A 26,472-nucleotide genomic window follows, 5' to 3' on the forward strand; every position below is an offset into this window, starting at 1 on the left:
ATCCTGCGTGAGTTTAAGCCACCAGGTCCAGGACTCGAACTGCGGTCAACTATGTGGGAGTCCAGGGACATAGCCATTATGCTAACTGCTGGTCCCTCCTCATAGGATTTTGAGCACAAGTTCCCAGCATGATTTTCAGGCCGCTGGGTCCAGGACTCGAACTGTGAAGAGTAACATGTGGGATCCAGTCACCTTAATCTCTATACTACCTGCTGACCCTGCTCACTTTGGTTTTTTTGGTTTTTGGTTTTTGTTTTTTAAAGAACATATGCTATTAATTAATTTATTTTATTTGACCAGAGTCAGACTGGAAGAGAGAGAAAGTAAGCCATCAGGTCCGAGACTCGAACCACAGTCGGCCATGTGGGAGTCCAGCGCTTTAACCAGCACATCACCTGCCAGTCCCCTGCTACCTTGATCATATCAGGAATTACTTAGGGAAACATAGCCTGTCATTGGAGATGTTTGTAAATTCTGCCGGGTGGCCTCCCCTTTCATCATCTCACTCTAGCCCCAAACAGTCCTGCAGGGAGGTGAAACCATCCCCATTTTCTAGATGAAGAAACTAAGATTTACAAAGAGGGGGCCAAGGACTCACCCAAGTTCCTGCGTTGGGGCGGTAAGGGGTGTGGGGATTTGCCCTGCTCTGTCACACCGCCTGGTGCCCTTGATTGCCACCCCGCCTCCCCTCAGGCTTGGCTGGCCTGTCTCTAAGGCTCAGGCACCTTGCACTGAACCAGCATTGCTCAGACTCAGATCCAATCATGTTTGGGGCTGGGAAATCCACCATCATGAGGGGCTGTCCTGTGTGCTGTAAGATGTTCAGTCATAACCCAGGCTCTGCACCCCCCCCCGGTGTCAGCAGCCCCACCACCTGTGAGAACCCCCAAATCTCCAGGTACTGCCCAGTGTCCCCTGGGTGCGAAATTGTCCCCAGTCCAGAACCACTGTGTTAAGCATGCAGTGCATTAAAGCTAAATAGTTGATGAGTCGTTTTCACTTATTTTGGAAAATCAAACGAACATCGGATTTAACATTTATTTACAGCATTTCTAAATTCATTTTAGAAATGAATGTGGGAACCAGCAGTTAGCGTAATGGCTATGTCACTGGACTCCCACGTAGTCGACCACGGTTCACGTCCTGGACCCAGTGGCTTAAAACTCACACCAGGCATGTGTGCGTACGTGCCCAAGATCCCGAGAGGAGAATGGAGGAGAAGGGATTGCGTCATGACCATCCCCCCTGGGGGGTGATTTCTCGCTTTCTGTCTCTATGTCTCTCTCTGTCTATCTGGCGAGCGCACGCATCCTATGGTGAAAAACCTCTCCAAAAAAAAAAAAAAACAAAAAAAAGAAATGAATGTTAGATTATTTATCCTTCCCTCTCACAATAGCTTTGAAATTCCCCTCTCTAAAATTAGTCTCGCCACTTAAAGCTACTTACTTTCAGCAGCTGCTTCCTCCTGGGCAGTTGTCCTCCGCATGAAAACCAGGCATGTGTGCGTGTCAGAGCCTCACCGGTGTGGCGCAGCCTCCTCACCACAGAGCTTGGCCCCTTGGCCAGGGCAGCGGCTGGGGCTCCTGCTCCTCCAGGGCAGCTCCCCTCGCCTGACTGGGCTTAGCCTGTCACTCCCGTGTCCCCAGCACCCAGAGCAGCTCATGACACGAGGAGGCATCTGTATGTTTGAGAAAGAAAAGGAGCAGGAGGTGAGGACAGAGAGGGCACTGTTTCTCCCAAGTCCTCGGGCTGAAAATTATACCACTGTCAACTGTCAAAACCTGTGCAAGGAAGCCTTAGCTTTCTTTTATCTTCCAGAAGCTTCTGGAATGCATGGGGTTATGCTAGTATTCTTCTTTACCTTGGATTGCTCTTTCTTCCTCTGGATTCCTTCCATTTGAGCACAGGAACCAGTCATACTAACTTCCTCAGGTCTTAGTTTCCTGAGAAACTGGGAGGGGGCGAGATACTAACACAGTCTGAGAGCTGGCCCCATGGCCTGGTGGTTAAAGCAGCTAGATTTCACATGGTTGACTGTGCAGTTCAAGTCCCATATCTGACGGTTTAGAAACACACCTATGCGTGCCCAAAATCCCCCCCAAAAACGGGAGACAGAGAGAGAGAAGGGATTGCAGTGTGACTATTCTCCATGGGGGGTACTTTTTCCTTTCCCTCGCTCTTTGTCTCTCTGTCTCCCTCTCTGGCAAGCGCACTTACCCTCTAGCACACAAAAAAATTTTTTTTTAGTTATAGTAATACAGGTTGAGCATCCCTTATCTGAAAATCCCAAATCTGAAAAGCTCTAAAACCCCCAAATATTTGTGCACCAACATGATGCCACAGTGGAAAATTCCACACCTGACCTTGATGTAACGAGTCACAGTAAAAGGCTAGAACACAAAAATGTCATACAAACTTGCCTTTGGGCTTCATGTGTAAGGTTTATATGAAACGTAGATGAAGTTCGTGTTCAGATTTGAGTCCCTTCCCCCAGGACATCTTATTGTGTACATGCAAACACTCCAAAATCTGAAACGCGTCTGGTCCCAAGCATTTCGGATAAGGAATACTCAACTGGCACTCAGTCTGCACAACTGCCGTGAAAACTACAGGAAATCCAGCCGACCCAAGGGGCCCTCTAGCTACATAAGGCCGCTTGCCAGGGTTTTGGAGTCGCCGCCGCCATGGCTAGCCAGTCGCAGGGGATCCAGCAGTTGCTGCAGGCGGAGAAGAGGGCCACCGAAAAGATGTCTGAGGCCTGCAAGTGAAAGAACTGGAGGCTGAAGCAGGGCAACGAAGCAGCTCAGGCTGAAAGTGAACAGTACCGCCTGCAGAGGGAGAAAGAATTCAAGGCCGAGGAAGCGGCGGCTCTGGGATCCCACGGTAGGTGCAGCTCGGAAGTGGAGAAGGAGACCCAGGAGAAGATGACCATCCTCCAGAATTACGTCCTACACAACAGGAATGAAGTCTTGGATAACCTGCTGACCTTTGTCTGCGACATCCAGGCAGGAATCCATGAAAACTGCCTCATAAACGGATAGGAGAAGAACGAAGTGCCTGCCCCATGGATTGGCGTCTTAGATGCCCTCGTGGAATATGAAGCATTACGGAGCTCCAGTTGTGTTCTTGGGAAAGGCATTAAATTATCTCTGTGTATTTATAGCAGGTCCTTTCACTTTTTGCAGAGTAACAAATCTAGCTTCTTTGTACAGACTTAGAACATATCCAAAGAATTCATCTTTTTACCTCATATTTCTTAGAAATTTAATGGGTGTATGTTGTTTTCCTATGCCTTTAGCTCAAGTAACATGTATCTCAATGTTAAATTTTTGTGTTTTAGATCTAGTAAAAAAGGAGATTCTTCGAAGAAAGAAAGGGATTAAATATTTTTTTCCCCTAGTGCTTTCTTGAAGGTCAGGGGCTTTATCTATGAAAAAGTAGTGAGTGGTTACTTGTAACCTGTAGGAAGCAACAGCCAGCCTACAGGAGTCCTTTCCGGCTCAAGGATAGAACAGAGACTACTAGTGTAATCATTTGGGCACTGCCTTTAATCAGATAGTAGACAGAATTCACAAACTTGTTACATGTGATTACTTGGTGTACTGATATCATTTAAAAGTAAAGACTCTTTGTCATGAACTTTAAAAAAAAAAAAAACAACTACAGGAAATGACACGTGAAGACTCTCACAACGGCAACTGCTCAGTTTGCCTTCATGTCACCCCAACCTTGCTGTTAGCAGCGAGACTGCGTCTAGCATCATTTTCTTCTCTCGATCCCATACATTTTCAAAATTTGCTGTTTCTGACATGCAGTCTTGGTTTGGAAATTAGACCCCCAAACTTGTTAGAAGGCTACGTATGATGAGAGTAGAGAGGCTCACAGTTCGGCCGTGGCACTTCCTCACTCGGTGGAGGCCTGCTGTTTCTGGCATGTCCCCCGAACCCTGACTGGTGTGAGTATTGTGTTACCCCTTTCTTCCTTGCAAGACCAGGTCTCCTCGGGCAGGCCAGCACCTTCGTTGTCCCCACTGGAACCCCAGCGCCTAGCAAAGTGCCAGATGCCCTATGCTCTTCCTCCATAAAGGGTAGAATGGGAGGCAGGAAGAGAAGGCAGGAGACCAGGATGGAGGGACAAAGAGAGGAAAGGATGGAAAGAGACAAGAAAACTTAAGATAGGTTTAGAGCAACACTTGATACCTTTCCCTTTTCTGGCCTGAAACCATTGGAAGATCCATCTGATTTGTCAAACCACCATTAGGAGTTCTGGAGTCCAAATCATTAGAGGTTTTACACAAAACCTCTAATTGCAATTTTAGAAACATTTATCAACAGCATTTGTTTTTAAAAGAGTCTTCTGAAATCACTTTCTAAGTCTAAATGGAAGAATTTAAACTTTCCTGTTACCCTGGTAACTGAGACCATCTCCCTGAAACAGTTTGCTCTGTTCTGGTGAAGGGAGAGAGAGCTAAACAGGGTCCCTTTGTGTGGCCACCCTAAGGTGGTGGTCAAGAGCTCAAGGGCTGGGTTCAACTGCATGTATGCAAGTCACCGTGCTGAACTGTGGAGTCATGGGATGTTAGACACATTGCCATAACTACTCCCTGCCTCAGTTTCCCTGGCTGTAGAGTGATTGTGAAGACAGATAAAAAGATGCATGTAAAGCTCAGCACAAGTTCAGCCACGTAGATCATTCTCACTAATCTGAGCTATTATCTTGTTGAATGAGCCCTGCCCTACAATTACCAGGGAGCCCCAGGTTCGCGCCCGCATCTTCCAACTCCCCACCCTAAGTGAGACGCTTACCCTCTGAGCCTCAGCTACTCAGATGTAGAGTCAGAGGAGACTAGACCGGAAAGGTGGCATCGGTTGGAGCTAGGGACTGGATCACAGGATTATATCTTATTTGTAAGAAGGGGAGCAAGGCGAGGTCCGGTATTCAGAAAAGCTTCGAGGGCCAGCACTTTGGCCACTCTTTAAAATTTGAGTCCTTACTTTTTATCTTTCTGGATTTTTATGATGAAAACGAAGACTCCCTTTACTGAGCATGACGGTGTGTTGAGCATCTAGATACGTCATCAATTTAGTTCTCACATGCACATCAACGACACAAAGCGAGGTTGGAGGTGTGGAGGTCCGTGTTCCAGTTCTCACTGTCATGGCATTGCAGGGGTTCCACCTCTTCTGTCCAGCTCACGGCCTCCATTTGCTTGCAGAGCTGGGATTGCAGGTTTTAGTTGCCCCGCTCTGGGAAGTCAGCCACACTGCGGCCTGCGCTACATGCCCAGAGAGCCATGGAGAGGGCCAGTGATCCACTCTTGCAAAATGTGAGGTGAGCAGCTGGAATCAGGGCTGCAACTTACCCAACAGGACAGGCCAGAAGAGTCAGCTCCTACCTCCACCTCCGTTGCTAAGTTGAAGCAAAGGCAGATGAGGGTGACCAATGGCCTTTGCTTGGGACTTTGGAGGAAGGACCTAGACTCGCAGGCCTCCCAGCACAAAGCCCCTCCCCTCGGTGGGGGTCTTGCTTCACTTCCCAGTAGCCACTGCTGTCCTTTCCCAGGATGCATTCTGCTCCTCTCAGCTCTCCACCCACTCCGCCTGCCCTGCTTTCCCAGGATGCATTCTGCTCCTCTCAGCTCTCCACCCACTCCACCTGCCCTGCTCTTACAGGATGCATTCTGCTCCTCTCAGTTCTCCACCCACTCCACCTGCCCTGCTTTCCCAGGATGCATTCTGCTCCTCTCAGCTCTCCACCCACTCCACCTGCTCTGCTCTTACAGGACTTACACCCCCTCGTGTCATCTGTAACAGGGGCCAAATGCCTTCTCATCCAGGGCAGCAGAAAGGTTTGGAATGACCTGAGTTCAAATCACAGCTCTGCCACTTGTACGTGTGTGGCCCTTACGTGACCGAGCCTCAGTTTCCTCACCTGTTAAGTGGGAGCAATAATACAAACCTCACTGGGTTGTAGTGAGAATGCAAATAGGTCATGTAGGCAACAAGTCTTTTTTGGGGGGAGGGGACATGATTTATAAGCTTTCTTTTTTCTCCTCTGAAACTCAAGACAGGTTAGAGAGAGGTGCGGGAACTGGATAGATGGAGATGGAAATGCTGGCTCTGTTCCAAGTGGACTAGACTGGAGTGTGTGACTTCACACACTGTAGTAACTCTGCGCTTCCAGAATTAAGGTCTGACCCATTCATAGGCAAAAGGAACCAACCCCAGGCCCCTGCCCCACAGGACAGCTCTCTCCCTGAGTGGAGCCAACAAACAGGTGGCCAGCTCCTTGCAGAAAGCAGGTAAGACAGAACCCAGAGGGCCTAAGTGAGCTCCCACTGGCTGAGTCCCTCCTCGTCCCTTGGGTTAGGAAGGAGGCATGTTCCCACTGCTCCTTAAAGGGAACAGGGAAGGAGGAGAAAGGGGGTCCCTGCCCCTATGCCTAGGTGAAGCCTAGACATAGTTCCTGGAACACAGAGTTTAACGAATGAGAAGGTCTTGCTTGTCTTCTAGACCTCAAAATCGCTCCTGTACATCACCATGTGTTTGTGGAAACCTGCTGTCTTACAGCTCTCTCAGAAAATGCATGACACACATGAATTAAATCTTTTCTCAGTGTATGAGTTTCCTATTGCTGCTATAATAAAGTAGTACAATTTTACTGGCTAAAAATAACACCAATTCGGGACTGGATACCTTAACCACAGAGTCCCACATAACCAACAGTGTGGTTCAAGTCTTAGACTTGGTAGCTTGAACAAACATGCTGGGTGTGTGTGCAAGCATGCCGCAGGCCCTGAGAAAAGAATGGAGGAGAAGGGACTGCATGTGGCCATCCCCTCTGGGGGGTGCTCTCTCACCTCCCCCTTCTCTCTCTGTCTCTCTGGCAAGCACACACACCCAAAATTACAAAGCAAAACAAAACAAAACAAAAAAACACCACCAATTAGTTATCTTACCATACTAGAAGTCAGCAGTCCTAAATCAAGGTGCTGGCAGGGCCACATTCCTTCCAGAGAGGTTAGGGAAATGCCCATTTCCTTGACATTCTGAGCTTCTAGGAGCTGCCTGAATTCCTTGGTCTGTGGCCCCATCATTCGTCTTCATGCCCAGCAGTGTAGTGTCTCCGAGCCTCTCTTTTGGACTTCTGTCTCCATTCTTTCACCTCTGACAGGGACTCTCCCACCTCCATCTATGGAGCCTAGTGATCACACTCACAGCTCACCCACACAACCCAGGAAAAGCCCCATCCGAAGTCCTTCCCATAGCCATCAGCAAATCCCTTTTTGCCCTATAGAGTAAAATATTCCTGGGTCCCCAGGATTTGGGGTAGACTTTTGGGGCACTATTGTTCTACCCAGCACTTCCAGCACCTGTCTTAGGCCCACAGCTGTGAGCATCACTTCGTTCTAAGCCAGGGTAAATCAGGTGTTTTCATGCTCCTGAAAACTAGGTAGAAAAGATGGTTAAACCTTATCTCTAATTCGAGGGTAGCTGTGATCAAGGCCAAGGTCGATATGGGAGTTGCGGGGAGCAAGTGGATGGAAGAGGAACCTCAAGTCCATAGAGCCAGGCTCAAACCCAGCAGAGCGTGTGTAACAGCAGAGCGGCAGCCCCCAAAGCAAGCAGGCCGGCATCAGTCCTGCTCTTCCATCGTCGATGATGTGGTCCTGGGTTTAGCGTCTCTGATCCTTAGACATGTCATTGTCACCAGCTGTTGAGGGAGCTAAAATGACTTGGAGCTAAAATACTTTGTCACTAAAACACAATGTTACACATAAAGAATAGGGCCTTAGGGACATGAGAGAGGGTATCAAAAAGACCCAAACCTTCTCCCTCTGCCCCTACCCCTTCCTCACTCCCTGCAAGACTCCTCAAAGATTCATTCCAAAAGAAAGAGGTGGGTTGAAAAGCAGGTACAGAGGTCCCTTGCTTCCTTTGGTTTTGTTTTGTTTTGTTTTAGCCAAGAAGCAATCAATCACATCTCAATAGAGAGATGGAAACTTCTAGAATGAAACTTAACTTTTGTTATACACTAAGTATATAACAAACCTGGTGCTGGATGCTTTTCTTCATAATTTAACTTTTTTATACGAACCCCGTAAAACAAAGTATTGTTACCTTTCTTTTTGGAAAATGGAGATTCAGAAACATGAAGTCACTTGCCTAAAGCCACACTGCCCTAAGAGGCAGCACTGGGTTGGAATTCCCATCCATGCTCTTCCAGAATCACTGTTCCCTCCACCCACCCTCCACCACAGTGTGGGAAGACTGCCGTCAACCCGCAAGAGCAGAGCTGTCTGGCAAACAAGGTCAGCACGACGCACTCTGTGGAAGGTTCGCAGCAAGACACACTGCAGGTTTCCGGTGCTTCTGCATTTTACCATGACCTCAAACTGTCCGATCACATACACTTCAGCATGAGCAGAGGGAAGGGGGAAGGCAGTCACCTTCCACTCTGGAAAGGGTTGCAAGGAGGGAAAATGGCTACAAGGGGGAACAGAATGAGACGGGCAGTCGGCGTGCTGCCCAGGCCTCCCGCGGGGGACAAGGCAGCCAGCCGGACTCCCCTGCAAGCCCCAGGCTAGGGGAGAGTGTCGGAGGGCTGATTTCTGCATTTCGATGCATAAATGAATTTGAGATTAAGCTGGCTCTCGGTGCCGCTTTTTATAACTGTGTCTCAACCAACACAGAATTCATGCACGATGACTCTTCACTAACATTTAAGACTGCCAAGGGACGCCTACAGCAGTGTCGCTCCAGGGAGAATGGAACCAGGGAAGAAGCAATGTGAGGGTGAGGGGTGAGAGGAACCAGGAAGGAGGTGCTCAGTGTGATGTGGGAGGCGGGAGTGCAGCTTCCACAGGAAGGTAGGCATTGAGCAGGATCTGAGGCAGGAAATCTCGGGAACATGAGCTGGTTAGGGCCAGGGGCTCAGAGCAAAGGCTGCGATTAACACAATGTTGGAGCCCCCCAACCCCCGCCTTTATGTGGTGGCAGCAGGCAGCCGGGGGCTGTAAGGGCCCATAGAGAACCTTGGCCTTGGCCTTGGCCACTGAAAGTCAATGAATTTAGGTGAAGATTAAAGCTTTTAAACTGGAATTCAGCCCTAAAGAAATACCGGGGATCACAGTTACCTTCAAGGGTATTAGACGAATGCAGTGAACAGTTATTTTGGAATAACGTTAGCTTTCATCAGAGCGCTAAGAGCTACAGGAATTCATGAGCTCGTCGGGAGCTAGCCGTGTGCACTGTGGATGTGGCGGCAGACGTTCAAGCTCATGGTAGAGCCTAACGTCCTCGCTCCCCAACTCACTTGAAAGAGAGAGGCAGGACAGGACGGTCTCTGCTTTACATGAACAATACAGGTCATCTCTGCCAGCTGATGCCTGTGAGCTCAAAGCAGTTTGTGTGGTGGTTTTCACTGGTATCTCCAAGTGTTCCTCTAACTATGAAGAATTGCTTCCTTCACTAAAATGTTAACTTTCTGTGGCTATAAGCAGGTCCTAAATCTCCCCCCCCCCAATGTATAATAATTTTTTAAAAGAATTGTTTTATTTAACTTTTATTTATTTATTTTAATTTGACCAGTGAGGGACAGAGTGAAAGCAAGAGAGAGAGACAGAGCGAGAAAGTGAGAAAGCAAGCCGCCAGTTTCGGGACTCGAACCTAGTTGTCCAGTGCCCTAAAACATCATGCCGCCTGCCAGCCCCAATGCATAATAATTTTTGCTAAACAAATGTCTGATAACTTGTAGAAACAAGTGTTTATCTAGAAATGGCCAACCGTGAGAACCTGCCCAGACAAAGTTAAGCGCGATGGGTTTCAGCAAAGAGCTTTAACGTTTCTGCTGAACAATGATCACACTGTTTTATTTAAGTGTTTCCAAAAGGCCCGCCAAGGTTTCCCCATCAAAATTCAAATATTAGGACTGTGGAGTTTTCTATCATTCAGTAAACTTCCAGCCTCAAATTTTAAGACAATGGCTGGGATGAGAAGAAAACAGAAATCATTTGTGTGCACCTATCGATCCGAATCCTCAAAATAAATAATGAATAGTGACAACCATTACCGTTTTCTGACTCTTCACAGGACTGGCGAGATGGGCCCAGTGAGGACAAGGAATCCCAGCAGGGTGGTGTGAGGTCATGCATCTGGTTTAGGACAGCCAGGTAGTCACACTCCTACTCAGCAACTGTCTGGTGCCCAAATGCCAGCTAGGATTAGGTCTGACCTTGCACAGCAGAAACCCCGGCAGTGCCCTCAGCAACATGGAAGCCCGCTGTCTCACATGGAGTAAGTCAGAAGGGCTGGTATGGCAGCTCCAGGACCACACATCCTGGTTTGCTCCATACAATCTCGATTTATCCCTTTGGGGACCAGCAGGTGGTTTAGTGATTAAGAGTGCTGGACTCCCACATGGTTAACTGTGGTTCAAGTCCTGGACCTGGTGGCTTGCTTTCTCACTTTCCCTCTCTCTTATTCTGTCCCTCTCTGGTCAAATTTAAATAAACAAAATAAAGCTAAATAGAATAATTCTTTTTTTAAAAGGATAGTCTTGATTTATCCCTTTTGTCACAACAAAATTACAAACTTTCAAAAGTATCCAAGTTTGAACAATAAATTATAGAATCACTCTACTCAGTGGGACCCAGGCTAATGCCTTCTAACTTCCTGCTTCAGCATTTGAGCAAGTAGCTTCTACTCCAAGGCAGGGGCTCTATGCAGTTACTCGGGTTGTACAGTACATGATTCCTGGGAGCTTCATTCACCTTGTCCCTAACATAGATTAGGGAACATGTCCAGTGGATGACGGTAAAGTATCTATAGAGTGGGGACCTTTTCTGATTCTCACAGTTACCATGGGATTAATGGCAATGCAGTCCTGAAGTCACTTAGTGATCCCAAAGAAGGGCTGCTGAAGTGCTCACCATCACACCCACCATCTTTTTGGAGAGGTTATTTATTTATTTATTTATTTATTTTTTGCTATAGGGTGCATGCCCTCGCCAGAAAGACAGAGAGAGACAGAGAGACAGAAAGTGAGAAATCACCCCCCAGAAATCACCTCCTATGGAGGATAGCCACGCTGCAATCCCTTCTCCTCCATTCTCCTCTCGGGATCTTGGGCACGCATGCACACGCACCTGGCATGAGTTTAAGTCACTAGGTCTGGGACTCGAACCGCGATCGACTATGTGGGAGTCCAGCAACATAGCCATTACGCTAACTGCTGGTCCCACACCCACCATCTTGACAGCAGAAAAGAGGAAGGGCAAAAAAAAGGGAGCATACCTCCTTGATTAAAAACATACTTAAAAAGCTCCTTGCTAGAAGCCCCATCAAGCCTTCTGTTTAGCTGTAAGGAAGACTGGGAAACACAGCCTTCAGCTGGGCACATGTCATTTCCAGTAACGCAGGCGTTCTGTGAGTGAAGAAAGGGGAAATGTGGGGTAAAGAGGAAAACAAGTGACCACACCCACCCCGGAGTGCCACCTCGTGACTCTGGATTTAGGAGCAAAACTTATACCTGAATTTAATTTGGAATGTGGATTAAAATTCTCCCTGACCTTCCTCCCTTCTTTCTCTCCTGAATTACAGATTTGGTTCTACACCAACAGCATCTTTGGAAAAGCTGGGATCCCCCCGGAAAAGATCCCGTACATCACCCTGAGTACAGGAGGCATCGAGACTCTGGCTGCCGTCTTCTCTGTAAGTCACTCCCGAGAACACCGCAGGGCGTGAGCACTGCATGGGCCGCGGGGACGTGTCCTTGGGGGAGCACACCCTCTCACTCTCACCGTGTCTGGGGTTTAGAGGTTCGCCACGTAGCTCTTTCCTGCGTTTTGTCCACCTGGAGAACATTCCTTTCTGTATTTCACTTGCCTGTTGTCCTCCTTTTAATAAAGAGCTCCCTCCTTCGCACTCTCACCTCGTCACAAATGGGACAATATGAACACCCTGTCAAAGAGGGCCATATCGTCCCTGGAGTCTGGATCAGCATCCACGTGGACTTCCATCTCTTGCTGTGACCTTTAGAATGTTTCAAAACTCTTACTGGTTGTTCTAGTCCACTCTGTTGCTAATAACTCAATACAATAGACTGGATAATTGATTTTAAAAATAGAGGTTTGTTTCACTCACTGTTTTGGAGACCCAAGATCAAGGGCTGCATCTGCCGAGGGTCTTGTGGTGGGAACTCCACAGAGAACCAAGGCAGCACAAGCTGAGAGAACAGGGGCTTGTCTGTGTCTGAGCGTCAGCTCTGATCTCCCTCCCTCTCCTTTTCACTATTTCTACTTAGCAGCGAGCACACACATTCACCAGAGATGTAGAAGGCTTGGGGAGGGGGAGGGAACACCTCCCAGCAAGGCACAATGAAGCCACAGTCCTTCTCCATTTCTGCATCTTGTTGGGATTTGGGGCATGCATGCACACATGACTGGCATATTTTTCAAGCCACCAGGGCCAGAAATTGAACCATAGTCAACCATGTGGGATCTGAGCCCTTTAACCACCACAGTGCTGGCCCTCTTCCTGTTCTTATAAAGTCACCAGGATGCATACCTAAGGATTCCACTCGGGTGACTTTATTTTAATCCTAATCACCTTCCCTAAGCTCCCCTCCCCCATCATGTCAATAATGTCAACCCTTACAGAAACAGGACAATTTTTAGTAAAAGCAGGGGTTTATTTGGCACAGTAATGGTTTATTACCTGTTGATGACGAGATGCATAGTATTCTTAACTAGACTGTCTAAGGTGTGTTTCATGTTGGGTAAATTCTTTTTGCAAGCTAAATGATGTATAACAATGGAATGTATAAAAAAATAAGAATAATAAGATTAAAATTTAAAAAAATAGTTTATTTGGACTTATAAGAATTACATCCCAGGAGGCTTATAACTCAGAAGACAGATTTAAACAGTCTAGAATATGCACTCTAAGGTACAAGCTTTAGACAGATTTTAAAGTCAAAACTACAAGCAAGGAAGGGTTTACATCAGTTGTTTTTGGAACAATAATGACGTGAATTGATACCAATAACAAGATTATTTGTTATTGTTGTTATTTGTTGGCATCATTATTGCTATTGTTTGGACAGATGGTTTCTGTGCAGTTGTTCTTGCAGAAGTACTTTTTGGTTAAAGTTTCAGTGGTCTCTGTGCAAGGCTAAGATTCTGGCAATGTCTTCTGACAGCTGGCATTGAACCTACTTGCATGAGAACTGACCCTCTATGGCCTTCCTGGGCTCCATTTAGTCAGAGTTTAAGACAAGTTGACGCAAATGACTCATTTTGATTTGGACAACTTTCACAGTACCATAGTTGAACTAAGTTTCCACCTTCTTTTTTTTAAGAGAGATATTTTGCTATAGGGAGCATGTGCTCACCAGAGAGACAGAGACAGAGAGACATAAAGTGAGAAATCGCCCTCCAGGGGGGATGGCCATGCTGTAATCCCTTCTCCTCCATTCTCCTCTTGGGATTTTGGGCACGCATGCACATGTACCCAGTGTGAGTTTTAAGTCTCCAAGTCCAGGACTTGAATCATGGTCGACCATGTGGGAGTCCAGTGATGTAACCATTATGCCATCTGTTAGTCCCAGTTTCCACCCTCTTACTACTGCTACAATGGTAGTAAGGTCGCAACACATGAACTTCTGGGAGCTGTGTTTAAACCACAATAACTGCCATTTCATCACCCAAACATGTAGATCACAAGACAGAGGGAGAGACATTCTAGTCCATCAGTATAACAGAGAGAGTGACCTGCACAATAAGCACAAATGTTCAAAAGAGACAAGAGCCAGCAGGTGGCAAGGTAGTTGAGGCATTGGGCTCCCCTGTGTCCCATCATGGTTTGAGTCTCACACCTGGTGGCTTGAGACTTATGCCAGGCACATGTGGGTACATGCCCAGAATCCACAGAGGAGAATGAAGGAGAAGGGATTGCAGCATGCCATTCCCCCCCACCCCGCCCCCCCACCTTTCTGTCTCTCTGGCAAGTGCATGTGCTCTCTAGCAAAAATCTCTTTAAAAAAAGAAAAGAAAAAAATAGAAAGAAAGAAGAAAGAAAAAAAAGAAAGGTGAGAGAAAAGAGACAGAGTTCATCACTCTCTCGACCTCCAATATGCAGAATGAACACTAGAGGGAAAAGTTGGGAGGCTTCAACATCTAGCAGAAACTTCAGGTTTTGAATGAAACTAAACTGGTTTTAAATCCTGGCTCTGAACTTGTTGGTCATGTAGTGTTGACCAATGCACGCAACCTCTCTGAGCTTCAGTTCCCTTGTTATAAGACTTTCATGTCTCTCCTGCCATGTAAGTGTGGGGTCTGTGCCTCCTCTGGTAGGTGCAAAAGACACACAGGGCTTCTCTTCCAAACAAAGAGAGGGATGGCTAAAGTCGGAGAGGAACACTCTGACCTGGAAGTGTGGCTCATTTATCTTCACTCATGCTCACAAAGTTGACCTGATAAGATTAATGAGTGGGTCCTTCTAACAAGACACTTTTCAAAATCTGGATATCATGGGACCAGCAGTTGGCATCATATGGCTAGGTCTCTGAACTCCCATGTGGTCAACCACAGTTTGAGTCCCGGTCCCAGTGGCTTGAACTCACACCGGGCGCATGTGCATGTGTGCCCAAGATCCTGAGAGGAGAATGGAGGTGAGGGGATTGCAGCATAGCCATCCCCCTGGGGGGTGATTTCTCACTTTCTTTCTGTCTCTGTCTTTCTGGAGAGAGCACGCGCCCTAGCAAAAAAAACTAAAAAAAAACAAAACAAACAAACAAAAAACCTGGAAGTCATAAAAAATGAAGAGGAGTGATGTTCAGTCTTTCATTCTACTTCAATCTTTGTGTTAGAGGGAAAATATTTCAATGTTTCGGTCTGGCTGGTCTGCAGAATTCTTGCCTCAGTTATCGATGGCACCCAATTGTATTATTAATTTTCACTTGGATCAGAAAAAACACAACCAGTCTGGGATGAAAATGATGGGAAAGTACTGGACTTGGTTTTGTTTTTATGAAGTATTTCTTGTTGTTACAAGAAATCAATGCCAACTCATTAGGGCAAATTTGTAAAATTCAGAAAAATAGAAAGGAATTGAGAAAAAAATCACCTGCAATCAGACTAGCCAAGGAAATTTGACAAATCATTCCTTTGTCTTTGCAAGGGGACTTTAAAAGTCCACATAAAAATAAAAATAAAAGGGGGCCAGCAGGTGGTGTGGTGGTTGAGGTGCTGGACTCCCACATGACCCACTGCAGTTCAAGTCCTGGACCTGGTGGCTTGTTCTCACTTTTTCTCTCTCTCTCTAGTGAGTCCACATGCCTTATAGTAAATTAGAAAATAATAATAAATGAAATAAAATAAGTAGTTATTTTAAAAATGCAATTAAAGTACCAAGTTATCTGGTGCAAAAAAATAAATCTATAAATATTTTTTTCATAATATGCATTTTCATGAACTTACTGAAGACTCCTTTCTATTCTATGCACATAGTGTTTGTATAAATATTATTTTTCAATGCAAAAACGTGTTGTACCTTTTCTGACATATATATATATGTCACACATACACACACACACATATACAATTTCATCCAGCCCTTTGAAGTAATTGCCTTTCAAAAAGGACTTCCTAGTTTTTTTCCTTCCTTTATGGAGATTTTGACAGTCTATGAAAATGGCTCCAGGTCCTAATAAAATTGAGATGGGGAAGACAATTTTGTTCATTTGTTCTGCAATTAATTTTGGCTCAAGGCATTGCTCGTCAGCTTGGGCAGCCATAGATCATTGCCGTGTTGCAGAAACAGCTGGCTTTCCAAATGGATGTTTTCGGTGCGGCATTAAGTTCCCCATGAGCGAACTTCTGGTGCAGATTATCTGGGCCACACAAGGCTGAGCACGCCCTGCCGTGAGGAGAGGGGCTCTGCAGAGCCAGCCGGGGCGCAGGCTGCTACAAACTCAGTCTGCGCCTTCTCAAATCATTCCTGCTTGCAGTTAGTTTTTGTAATCTGCAAGTGTGGACTATGAGATAGGGTTGAAGCAACAAAAGTAATCCATACCTGTTCCCTCTGCTTACAGTGCCCCCCCCCACACACACACACACTGGCCTCCCAATGCATTCCAGGATTTCAGAATCAAAGCCTTTGCAGTTCAGTGATGAGTCTAGGGACATCAGAGCTAGTACCACTAGGGAAGAAAGAGGATGTCGGCGGAGTGCCTGGACTCTGTGACCTTCTGACCCTGTACTTCCTGGCTGGGTGAGCTCGGGTCAGTTACTGACTCCAATACTTTTCTTTACTTTTTTCCAAATTTTAAATGTATTTTATATTCATTCACTGGGAAAAAGGTCCATTTCAACAGGTATTACTGTGAAATTTACATAGTAATTCACAGTGGTTGGCATATAAATGTTATATGCCAATAACATATAAATGTTCATAAATTGTGCTCCTTCCCCCCTCCAAGTTCATATGCTGAATTCTTCGGTACCTCAGAATGTGACCTGATAAGGAAATAAGATCATTGTTGAGTCGATGTAACTAGTTCAGGTAAGGTGAGATTATACTGAAGTCGGTTGGGCCCCCCTAGACCAAAATAACTGTCTTTGTAGAAAAGGGAAATCTGGGGACAGACATGCACACGGGGGAAAGGGAGAGCACCGTGTGACTGTCGTAAGTATGCTGCCAAGAGTCAAGAGAGAGCAGGAACCAGGAGTGGGGCCTGGGACAGACCTTTTCCTGGAACCTTCAAAAGGAGCAAGGCACTGACAATGCCTGGATCTCAGACTTCTAGCCTATGGCATTTCAGACTGGAGATTTCTCTCATTTTAACCACGCAGATTAATGAAACAGAATTACAACACTGCCTGAGCAGACGCCAGCAGATGGCAGAGCGGTCACGTCACTGGGCTCCCACATGGCTGACCGGGGGGCGAGTCCCAGACCTGGGGGCCTGAAACTCATGCTTGGCCCATGTGCATGTGTGCCCAAGATCCCAGGAGAAGAATGGAGGAGGAGGGTTGTGGAATGTCCAATCCCCTTGGGGGGGGGTGATTTCTCACTTTCCCTCTCTCTGTCTCTCTGTCTCTCTCTGTCTCTCTGTCTCTCTGTCCCTCTCTCTCTCCAGTAAGAGTACATGCCCTAAGACAAAAAACCCTTAAAAAATTGCCAAAGTAATTCAATGGGGAAGGATAGTTTTTCAACAATGGTGCCATAAAAACCAGATAGTCATATTTTAAAAAGAATGGCAATCTTTATTATGTGCTACACAAAAGTTAACTTAAAATGGACCATGTTATTTAAACTGAAAAACTCAAACTATTTAAAACCTCTAGAAAGGAAAATAAGGGTCTACAATATTGGGAATAGGCAAAGATTTCGTAGATGGGATACAAAAATCATCAACCATATTTAAAAATTCATAAATGGGATTTCATCAAAATTAAAAACTAACTCACAGGCATTGTTAAGGGAATGAAAAGGCAAGACGCTGACTGGGAGAACATGGGCAAGACGCTGACATCTGGCAGGGGAGTAGAACTAGGGATATATAAAAAAGCTCTTAGAACTTAACAGTAAAAAGACCAGTATTCCACTTAAAGTGAGCAAGATACTTGAACGAATGTTTTACCAGAGAGATATACAAGATGAAAAATCACATTAAAAGATCCCCACCATCATTAGTTATCAGGAAAACTAAAATTAAATCCACAATAAGGCACCATTATTCACCCTAAGGATGACCAAAATTTAATCAACTGATAATACCACATGCTGCAAGGATGTGGAGCAACTGGAACTCATGACCTTCAAAAAGTTCATGGAAAGTACATATGCTGGAAAAACTGCATGGATTTCAATACTTTGTGTACCAAATAAACTCATATTTTAATCTTATTTTTTCATGATTTTTTTTAAAGTTTCTTTGTACACTGCTGGTGGGACTTTAAAATGATACAGCTCCTTTGGAGTGCATTTGGACAATTTTTTTAATAAACCTTTTATCCATACAACCCAGCTAACCCACACATCAATATTTACTCAAAAGAAAACAAATTACATGTCTACACAGGAACTCAAATACCAGTGTTCATAACAGCTTTATTCATCGAAGCTGAACACGAAACCACCCAATGCCCACCAACGGGGAAATAGAGAAGGAAATTGTGATGTGTCCACGTAGTACTGCTCAGCAGTAAGAGGGACTATTGATATATACAGCAATGTGGGTGGATCTCAAAAACGTGATAACAATTAATGTGAGAGCTAGAAATGACAACTCTAACCCTAGTGCTAGAAAACAGATCAGCGTTCACCTCAGGTGGGAGAAGGGACATATGAAAAATGTTTGCAATAATAGAAATGGTCTATAGCTTGATTGTAGTTGTGGTTACATAAATAAATTTGTTGAAACATAACAAATTATATATTTAACATGGGTATATTTTATTTAATAACAACCATACCTTGATAAAGTTGATTTTAAAAATCATAATCAGACAATTTAAAAGGTTATGATTATCATTCTATCAGAAGTCCTAGCATGTGGGGAAGGGCACTAGGGAAATGGCTGTTAGCTGGATAAATGACCCTGTTGACTGGGAGTCCCAGAAGGGGTTTTGTGGGAGTATCAGGAGTCAGACAATCCCCACCTAACATCAGTAACCTTCAGAAGCCACTATTTGTCTTGGGTTGATTTCTTTACTAATTATTTTAATGTTGAGTAGACATACCATGATCACTCTAATAGGTTTTGACAGGTTGCACTTTAATGGGACTTCAGGAGGGAAGGAGGAAGAGTGAAGTCCTGAAAACTGAGCCAGTTTCCTGTGAGGATGTGTAGGGTTGCTTTAGTTCCCTCTATCTATTTCAAAGCCATCTCCTTGGTGTCTTCCTAAACCACCTTTAAAGATTATTTCCAAATCTGGGAGAATGTTTCCTGCTTTTCACTCATTCAGGTTACTGGATCTTTCAGAGACTTAAGGGAAACAAACAGCCAGCTCTCTCAAAGCTCTTAAATGTCAGCAACACAATGTAAGATAAAGGTTTTCAACTGTGTTTGGGGTTCATGTTGCCACACTGAAATTGTGGATGACACACAGCAAAACTTAAAAACTCTTCAAACACTGAAGTCAGTAACCAGACTATGTTAATTTCAGTATAACAATATATTATATGCTGATCTCAGTGTAACATCTATTGATATTAGTACAAGGTAACACACATTGATCTTAATGTACATATGTTGATCCCAGTATAACAATGTTACACACCTATTAATCTCAGTTTGACAGTGCAGCACTTTACTATCAGTGTGACAATGTCACCCTTGTCGACTCCCACATGTAACACTCATTGATCTCAGTGTAACATTGTCTCCCAGTGACTGTGAGCCCAACTCCTCTAACATGCTTTTGAGAGTAACTTCCCACATATTCCAGTTGAAATCAGCCTTTGATTTTACTGCCAGCCCAACTTTGGGCTCTGTTAGCCACAAGAATGACTATGACATTCTTAGATTGTAGCAAAGATACCTTTTATGTAGTTATGAAAATTTGCCAGTAGGTATATTAGAGATCGTTGACAATAGTGAAAGAATAAGGGCTTTTGACTCAGTGGACAATAATTTGCATCTCTGCACTTTAGCTCAACAGATAATAACCCATTTCCTTGTCCCATAAATGCCTTGCCTCTCTGTTTTTCCCTTTAATGTCCTTCCTCAGACTACTCCTTCACCCTCCCTCTTCCCACACAGTATCTGGTATTCACAACCATTTACTATGTTTCTATATCCTTTAGCCATTTAGTTTCTGCCATAGGGTGCAGACAATCAATATATATTAAACGAAGACATGCAATGTCTCTCCTTCATAGCCTGGCTTGCTTCACTCTGCAGTAAATCTTCCATATTCCTCCACTTTCTGTCAAAGGCCAGGATCTTGTTGATTTTTATGGCTGAGTAGTATTCCATAGAGTATATGGGTCATGCTTTTTCAAGCCATTCATCTGTTCATGGGGATTTGGGTTGGTTCCATATCTTAGCAATTGTGAATAATGCTGCGATAAACATTGATGTACAAGCACTTTTCTGACTAAGGATTCTTCCATCATTTGGGTAGATACCAAGGAGTAGGATTGCTGAATCATATGGTAGTTCTATTCGTAGAGCTTTGAGGAATCTCCAAATTGTTCTCCACAGTGGCTGGGCCAATTTTCATCCCCACCAGCCAAGAAAAAGAGGTCCCTTTTCACCACGCCCTAGCCAGCACTTATCATTTTTTTTTTTTAAATCTTGGTCATTCTGACTTGTGTTATGTGGTATCTCATTGTGGTTTTGATCTGTATCTCCCTTACAATGAGGAATGTGGAGCATTTTTTCATATGTCTTTTTGCTGTTCATATGTCATCCTTAGTGGTTTTTCAACGCATTCTCCCATCTTTTAATAGGGTTGATCATCTTTTTTGGGACAGCTGCTTGAGTTCCTTGTGTATTCTGCTTATCAGTCCCCTGTCTGATGTATAGTTTACAAAAAATAGATTCCCATTCTGAGGGCTGTCGATTCACACTAATTACCGTGTCTTTTGCCATGCAGAAACTTCTTAATCTGATGTAATCCCATTTATCTATTTTTGGGATTATAGACTGTGTTTGGGGGATTTACTTAAGACGTCTTTGCCTACATCAATGTCTCTCAGAGTTTCCCGTGTTTTCCAGCAGGAGTTTTATAGTTCAGGTCTTAGGTTTAGATCTTTGATCCACTTTGAGTTGATTTTGTCAATGGTGAGAGGTAGGGGTTCAGATTCATCTTTCTGTAGTTGGATATCCAGTTTTCCTAGCACCATTTGCTAAACAGGTTTTCCTTTTCCCAATGGTGTGACTGGTACTATTTGTCCAAAAAATTGGCTATATGTTTGGGAGTTTACTTCTGGGGACTCTATTCTGTTCCACTATTCCACCTGTCTGTTACTGTGCCAGTACCATGCTGTTTTGATTACCATGGCTTTGTAGTATATTGCTGGGTTAGGGAGTGAGTTGCCACCCTCTCCACTCTTCCTGTGCAGGATTGCTTTGGCAATATGAGCTCTTTTATGATTCCAGACAAATTGTATGGTTGTTTTTTCCTAGATCTGTGAAGAATGTCTCTGGTACTTTGATTGGGATTGCATTAAATATGTAAATTAATTTGGGTAGGATTGCCATTTTGATTATATTAATTCTTCCAATCCAGGAACATGGAATGTCTTTCCACTTTTTATGTCATTCTCAATTTCTTTTTTTAGCTTCTCATAGTTTTCCTTGTGGAAGTCTTTAACTTCTTTGGTTAGATTTCTTTTTTCTTTTTTTTTGGAGAGGTTTTTGCTATAGGGCGCATGCACTCACCAGACAGACAGAGAGAGACAGAGAGACAGAAAAAGAAAAATCACCCCCAGGGAGGATGGCCACACCGCAATCCCTTCTCCTCCATTCTCCTCTCGGGATCTTGGGCACACACGCACATGCGCCCAGCATGAGTTTAAACCACCAGATCCGGGACGTGAACCGTGGTCGACTGCATGGGAGTCCAGCGACATAGCCATTACACTAACTGCTGGTCCCTCTTTGGTTAGATTTATTCCTAGGTATTTTATACTTTTTGTGGCTATGGAAAATGGAATTACTTTTTTCAGTTCTGACTCAGTCTGCCTGCTGTTCATGTATAGAAATGCTATAGATTTCTGTATGTTGATTTTGTATCCTGCAACTTTACTGTATTCATGCATTACTTCCAGGAATTTTTTCATGGATACCATTGGGTCTTCTATGTATGCAGTCATGTCATCTGCAAATACAGAGAGTTTCACCTCTTCTTTTCCTATTTGAATGCCTTTAATTTTTTCCTCTTTTCTGATTGTGTTGGTGAGTACTTCAAGTACTATATTGAAAAGGAGTGGAGAAATTGAGCATCCTTGTCTTGTACCCATTTTTAGTGGAAAGCTTTCAGCTTTTCTCTATTCAGGATAATGTTTGCTATGGGTTTTTCATAGATAGCTTTTGTTGCGTTGAGAAATAACCCTTCTATGCCGATTTTGCTGAGAGTCTTGATCATGAATGAATGTTGTATCCTATCAAATGTTTTTTCTGCATCAATTGATATAATCATATGGTTTCTATCTTTCTTTCTGTTAATATGGTGTTTTACATTTATGATTTTCATATGTTGAACCATCCTTACATCCCTGGAATAAAGCTTACCTGGTCATGATGTATAATCTTTTTTTATATGTTGTTGGATACGATTTGCTAGTATCTTTGCATTTATATTCATCAGGGATACAATTTGCTAGTATCTTTGCGTGTATATTCATCAGAGATATTGGTCTATAGTTTTCCTTTTTTTTTCTGTCCTTATCTGTTTTAAGAATAAGGGTGATAGAGGCTTCATAGAATGAATTAGGGAGAGATTCACCTTCTGGATCTTTAGAAATAACTTGAGCAGAATGGGAGTTATATCTTCTTTGAAAGTGTTATAGAATTCAGAGGTGAAGCCATGAGGACCAGGGCTTTTCTTTGTTGGAAGGTTATTTATTACTGATTCAATCTCCTGACTTGTTATGGGCCTATTCAGATTTTCTATATTCTCCTGGTTCAATCTTGGTAGATTGTATGTGTCCAGGAATTTGTCCATCGCACCCAGATTTTCTTGTTTGTTGGCGTATAGTTGTTCATAGTATCCTCTAATGATGTTTTGTATTCCTGTTATGTCTGTTGTGACATTGCCAGCTTCACTGCAAATTTGATTTACTTTGTGCCTTTCTTTCTTCTTAATAAGTCTCATTAGTGGTGTATCAATTTTGTTTATCTTTTCAAAGAACCAGCTTTTACTTTCATTGATTTTCTGTATAGTTCATTTATTTTCTATTTCATTTATTTCTGCTCGGATTTTTATTATTCTTCTCTCCTAGGGTTTTTTTTTTTTAATTTTTTTGCTGTTGCTTTTTCAATTCTCTGAGGCATGATGTTAGGTGATCCATTTGCCTTCTTTCCATCTTCTTCTTATGTACACTGATTGCTATGAAACTTCCCTCTTTTGATTGCTTTTGCAGTGTCCCAAAGATTATGGAGACTCATGTCCTCATAATCATTGGCTTCCATAATTTTTTTATTTCAGTCTTTATTTCTTCAGTAGTTGTGAAGTAATTCAGGAGCAGGTTATTTAGTTTCCATATATTTGTGTGTTTTTGAAGATTTCTCTTGAAATTAAAATCAAGTTTAATTCCATCATGGTTGGAGAAGATGCTGAATATAGTTTCTATGCCTTTGAATATGTAGAGTCTTGCCTTATGCCCTATCAATGTGGTCAATATTTGAAAAGATCCCATGCAGGGGTGAGAAAAATATGTATCTCATGGTTTTTGGGTGGAAAGTTCTATAGATGTCAGTTAAATCTGTTTGTTTTATGGTTTCGTTTAGATATTTTATCTCTTAGTTTTTATCCAGATGATCTGTCCAGAGAAGACAGTGTGGGTTGTTGAGGTCCCCAAAAATTAGTGTGTTGCAGTCTATTTCTCCTTTTAGATCTAGCAGTCTTTCCTTCACATAATTGGGTGCTCCTGGGCTAGTTGCATAGATATTTATAAGTGTTACATCTTCTTGCTATATTAATCCTTTTACTACAATATAGTGCCCTTCTTTGTCTCTTCAAACAGTTTTGGTTTTAAAGTCTATTTTGTTAGAAATTAGTATCATGACTCCAGCTCTTTTTTGGTTCCCATTTGCATGGAATATCTTTTTCTAGCCCTTCACTTTTAGTCTATGTATGTCTTTATCCATGAGATGCGTTTCTTGTAGGCAACAGGTAGAGAGTTTCTGTTTTCTAGAGTTTAATTCATTAACATTCAATGTTATTATCGATATTTCCAGACTGGATCCTACCTTCAAGTTGGTCATCATCTTGGTTAACTTTTATTCCCTTATCCCTAGATGTTTATTCTTTAGTTTTCCTGGAACAGCACTCTCTTCAGTTTCTTAATGAGCTGGTCTGGCGTTAGCAAATTCTTTAAGGTTTTGTTTGTCTGAGAAGATTTTAATCTTTTTTTCCCCATATGAAGGATAATCATGCTGTGTATAATAATCTTGGTTGGAATTGTTTCTCTCTTAACACTTTCAATATGTCTTGCCATTCTTTCCTTGCTTACATTGTTTCCATTGAAAGGTCCGCTATTAGCCTGATGGGATGACCTTTGTAGGTCATTTGTCATTTCTCTCTTGCCAATTTTAGTATCATGTCTTTATCTGTGGTCTTGGTCAGTCTGGCTAAGATGTATCTTGGGGAAGATCTTGGTTTGATTCTATTTGGGGTCCTTTGTATTTCTTGGGTCTGGATGTGTGAATATTTCTCTAGACTTGAAAAGTTTTCTTCCAGGATTTCATAGAATAGATTTCCCATGCCCTTATCAGTTTCTTCACTTTCTGGAATACCAATTATTCGAATGCTTGGACATTTAATGGAATTTAGTATTTCACGTATATTATCCTCATGTTTTCTTGTTATTTTCTCTATCTTTTTGGTGTTTTTTTCCTAGGTCAGATTTTTTAATCTTCTACATTGGAGATTCAATCTTCAGCATGGTATACTAGACTTTTAATACTTTCTAGAGAGTTTTTTATTTCCTGTATTACACACTTCATTTCTAATAGTTCCATATGATTCTTTTATATAGTGTCCATTTCTTCTTTCATATCATGGAAGGACTTCCTAATCTCTTGTAGTTCAAAGTCTCTTTTCTGTTCCAGTTCATAGTTTTGTCACCATGAATGTTCCTAATTTTTTCTCTGACATTTTGGTAACTTTCTCTACTTTTTCAAGAGGTAGAAGAAAGTTATTGTGTTCTTTTGATGGAGACATATTTCCTGATTTATTCAGACCTGAGGCTTGTCTTCTACTTCTAGCCATTGGGAGATGTATTCACTTTTGAATACCTTTTTGGAGAATGTTTCCTCAACTTGAAACAAGTGTGCTTCCCTTTTGCTGTGGTCAATTGTGTGCCAAAGTCTCTCTTCGGCTATGTTTAGCAATGTGCTCTCCACAAGAGGAGTTTCTCTAGGGAGTGGGAGATGGAACTGGGTTCTGTTGGAGAGGTGAAAGCTGCCTGTGGGCTAAGGTGGAGTAGGAGATTAACAAAGGAGAGAAGAAGGAGAGAAAGAAGAAGAAGAACAAGAACTGCCTATTTTACGGACAGGAGGTGCTCTGGGGTTCAGGAAGCTGGGCTTTGGTCAGTGACCGGCCCTGCCTCAGGGTCCCGGTTTTGCCAGGGTGTTGGAGATGGAACTTGTTCTGTTGGAGAGGTGGAACCTGCCTGTGGGCTTACAGACAGGGGGAACTCTGGGGTTCAGGAAGCTGGGCTGTGGCCAGTGACCGGCCCTGCCTCAGGGTCCTCGGTTTCACCAGGGAGTTGGAGATGGAACTGGATTCTGTTGGAGAGGTGGAAGCTCAGTCTTTTAATTTTTTAAGTAAAAATATTCATGCAGAGGGCCAACCCATGGCTTCATGGTTAAGACAGATGGATCCCACATGGCGGACCATGTGGATCAAGTCCTGGACCTGCTGGCTTGAAAAGCATACTGGACACATATATGTGCATGCCCAAAATCCTGAAAGAAGAGAGAAATAGAGAAGGGATTGTAGTGTGACCATGCCCCATCATAGGGGTGCCTTCTCACTTTCTCTCTTCTCCCTCCCTCTCTCTCTGTCTAGAAAGCACGCATACCTTCTCTGGCAAATAAAAAAGAAAAGAAAAAGCTCATGCAAAAAACTTGGAAAGTTGAAATATAAGTATGTTTAAAAACCAATGAAATAGTCATATATTCCTCCAAGCATAGTTAGTCATTATTAATGTTTCTTATATTTTGTTCTAAGTTGTATGAGCTTACTACAGTTATAATCTATGTAACTGTACGTATAAGGATACATGGCTTTATGTCCTGGCCTTTTCACTGAACATCAGAGCCTGGGCCCGGATGGTGGGCCATAAACACAGCACTCTGCCAGGCTGGCCCACAAGAGACGACTTCAGGCTCCTGTCATGCATGTGCTGAGCATACACATGCCTGTGGTCTGAGGCTGGTGGACGCTGGGGCTGGATCATGGCATCAAGACCCTGGTGGGGATCTGTTTCTCTCTCTCTCTCTCCCTCTTATTCATAGAATAAATAAGTAAATAGCTTTTTTCTAAAAAAGATAAGAACATTATAACTTAAGGATTTTTTATGCTACTTAAAGTTATTTAAAAGACTGTTAATTCCCACATATTTATTATCTGAATGTTCCAGTACTTATTCAACCAATTCAATTGTTGGTGGACTTCCAGGTTGTTTATTTTTCCTCATTAGTATTAATAGCATAGCAGTGACAGTATATGTCCATGAATCTTTTACCAATATGTTTACTAAGGATAAATAGAAATTTATATATATATATATA

General features: G+C 43.4%; 1 protein-coding gene and 1 pseudogene across 1 annotated transcript in view; both read left to right on the top strand.

The window, feature by feature from the left end:
- The window catches only part of SLC2A9 (solute carrier family 2 member 9), a 273,661-nt gene that overhangs the window by 189,639 nt on the left and 57,550 nt on the right, over window positions 1-26,472 (top strand). The window contains exon 8 of the mRNA XM_014581981.2: window positions 11,601-11,711. Coding sequence (XP_014437467.1) covers window positions 11,601-11,711 — 111 coding nt within the window. The remainder of the gene's footprint in view (window positions 1-11,600; window positions 11,712-26,472) is intronic.
- LOC106733225 (V-type proton ATPase subunit G 1 pseudogene) lies at window positions 2,676-3,041 on the top strand (annotated as a pseudogene).

Source organism: Tupaia chinensis, unplaced genomic scaffold, assembly GCF_000334495.1.
Source record: "Tupaia chinensis unplaced genomic scaffold, TupChi_1.0 Scaffold141490_1, whole genome shotgun sequence".
NCBI classification, from domain to species: Eukaryota; Metazoa; Chordata; class Mammalia; order Scandentia; family Tupaiidae; genus Tupaia; species Tupaia belangeri.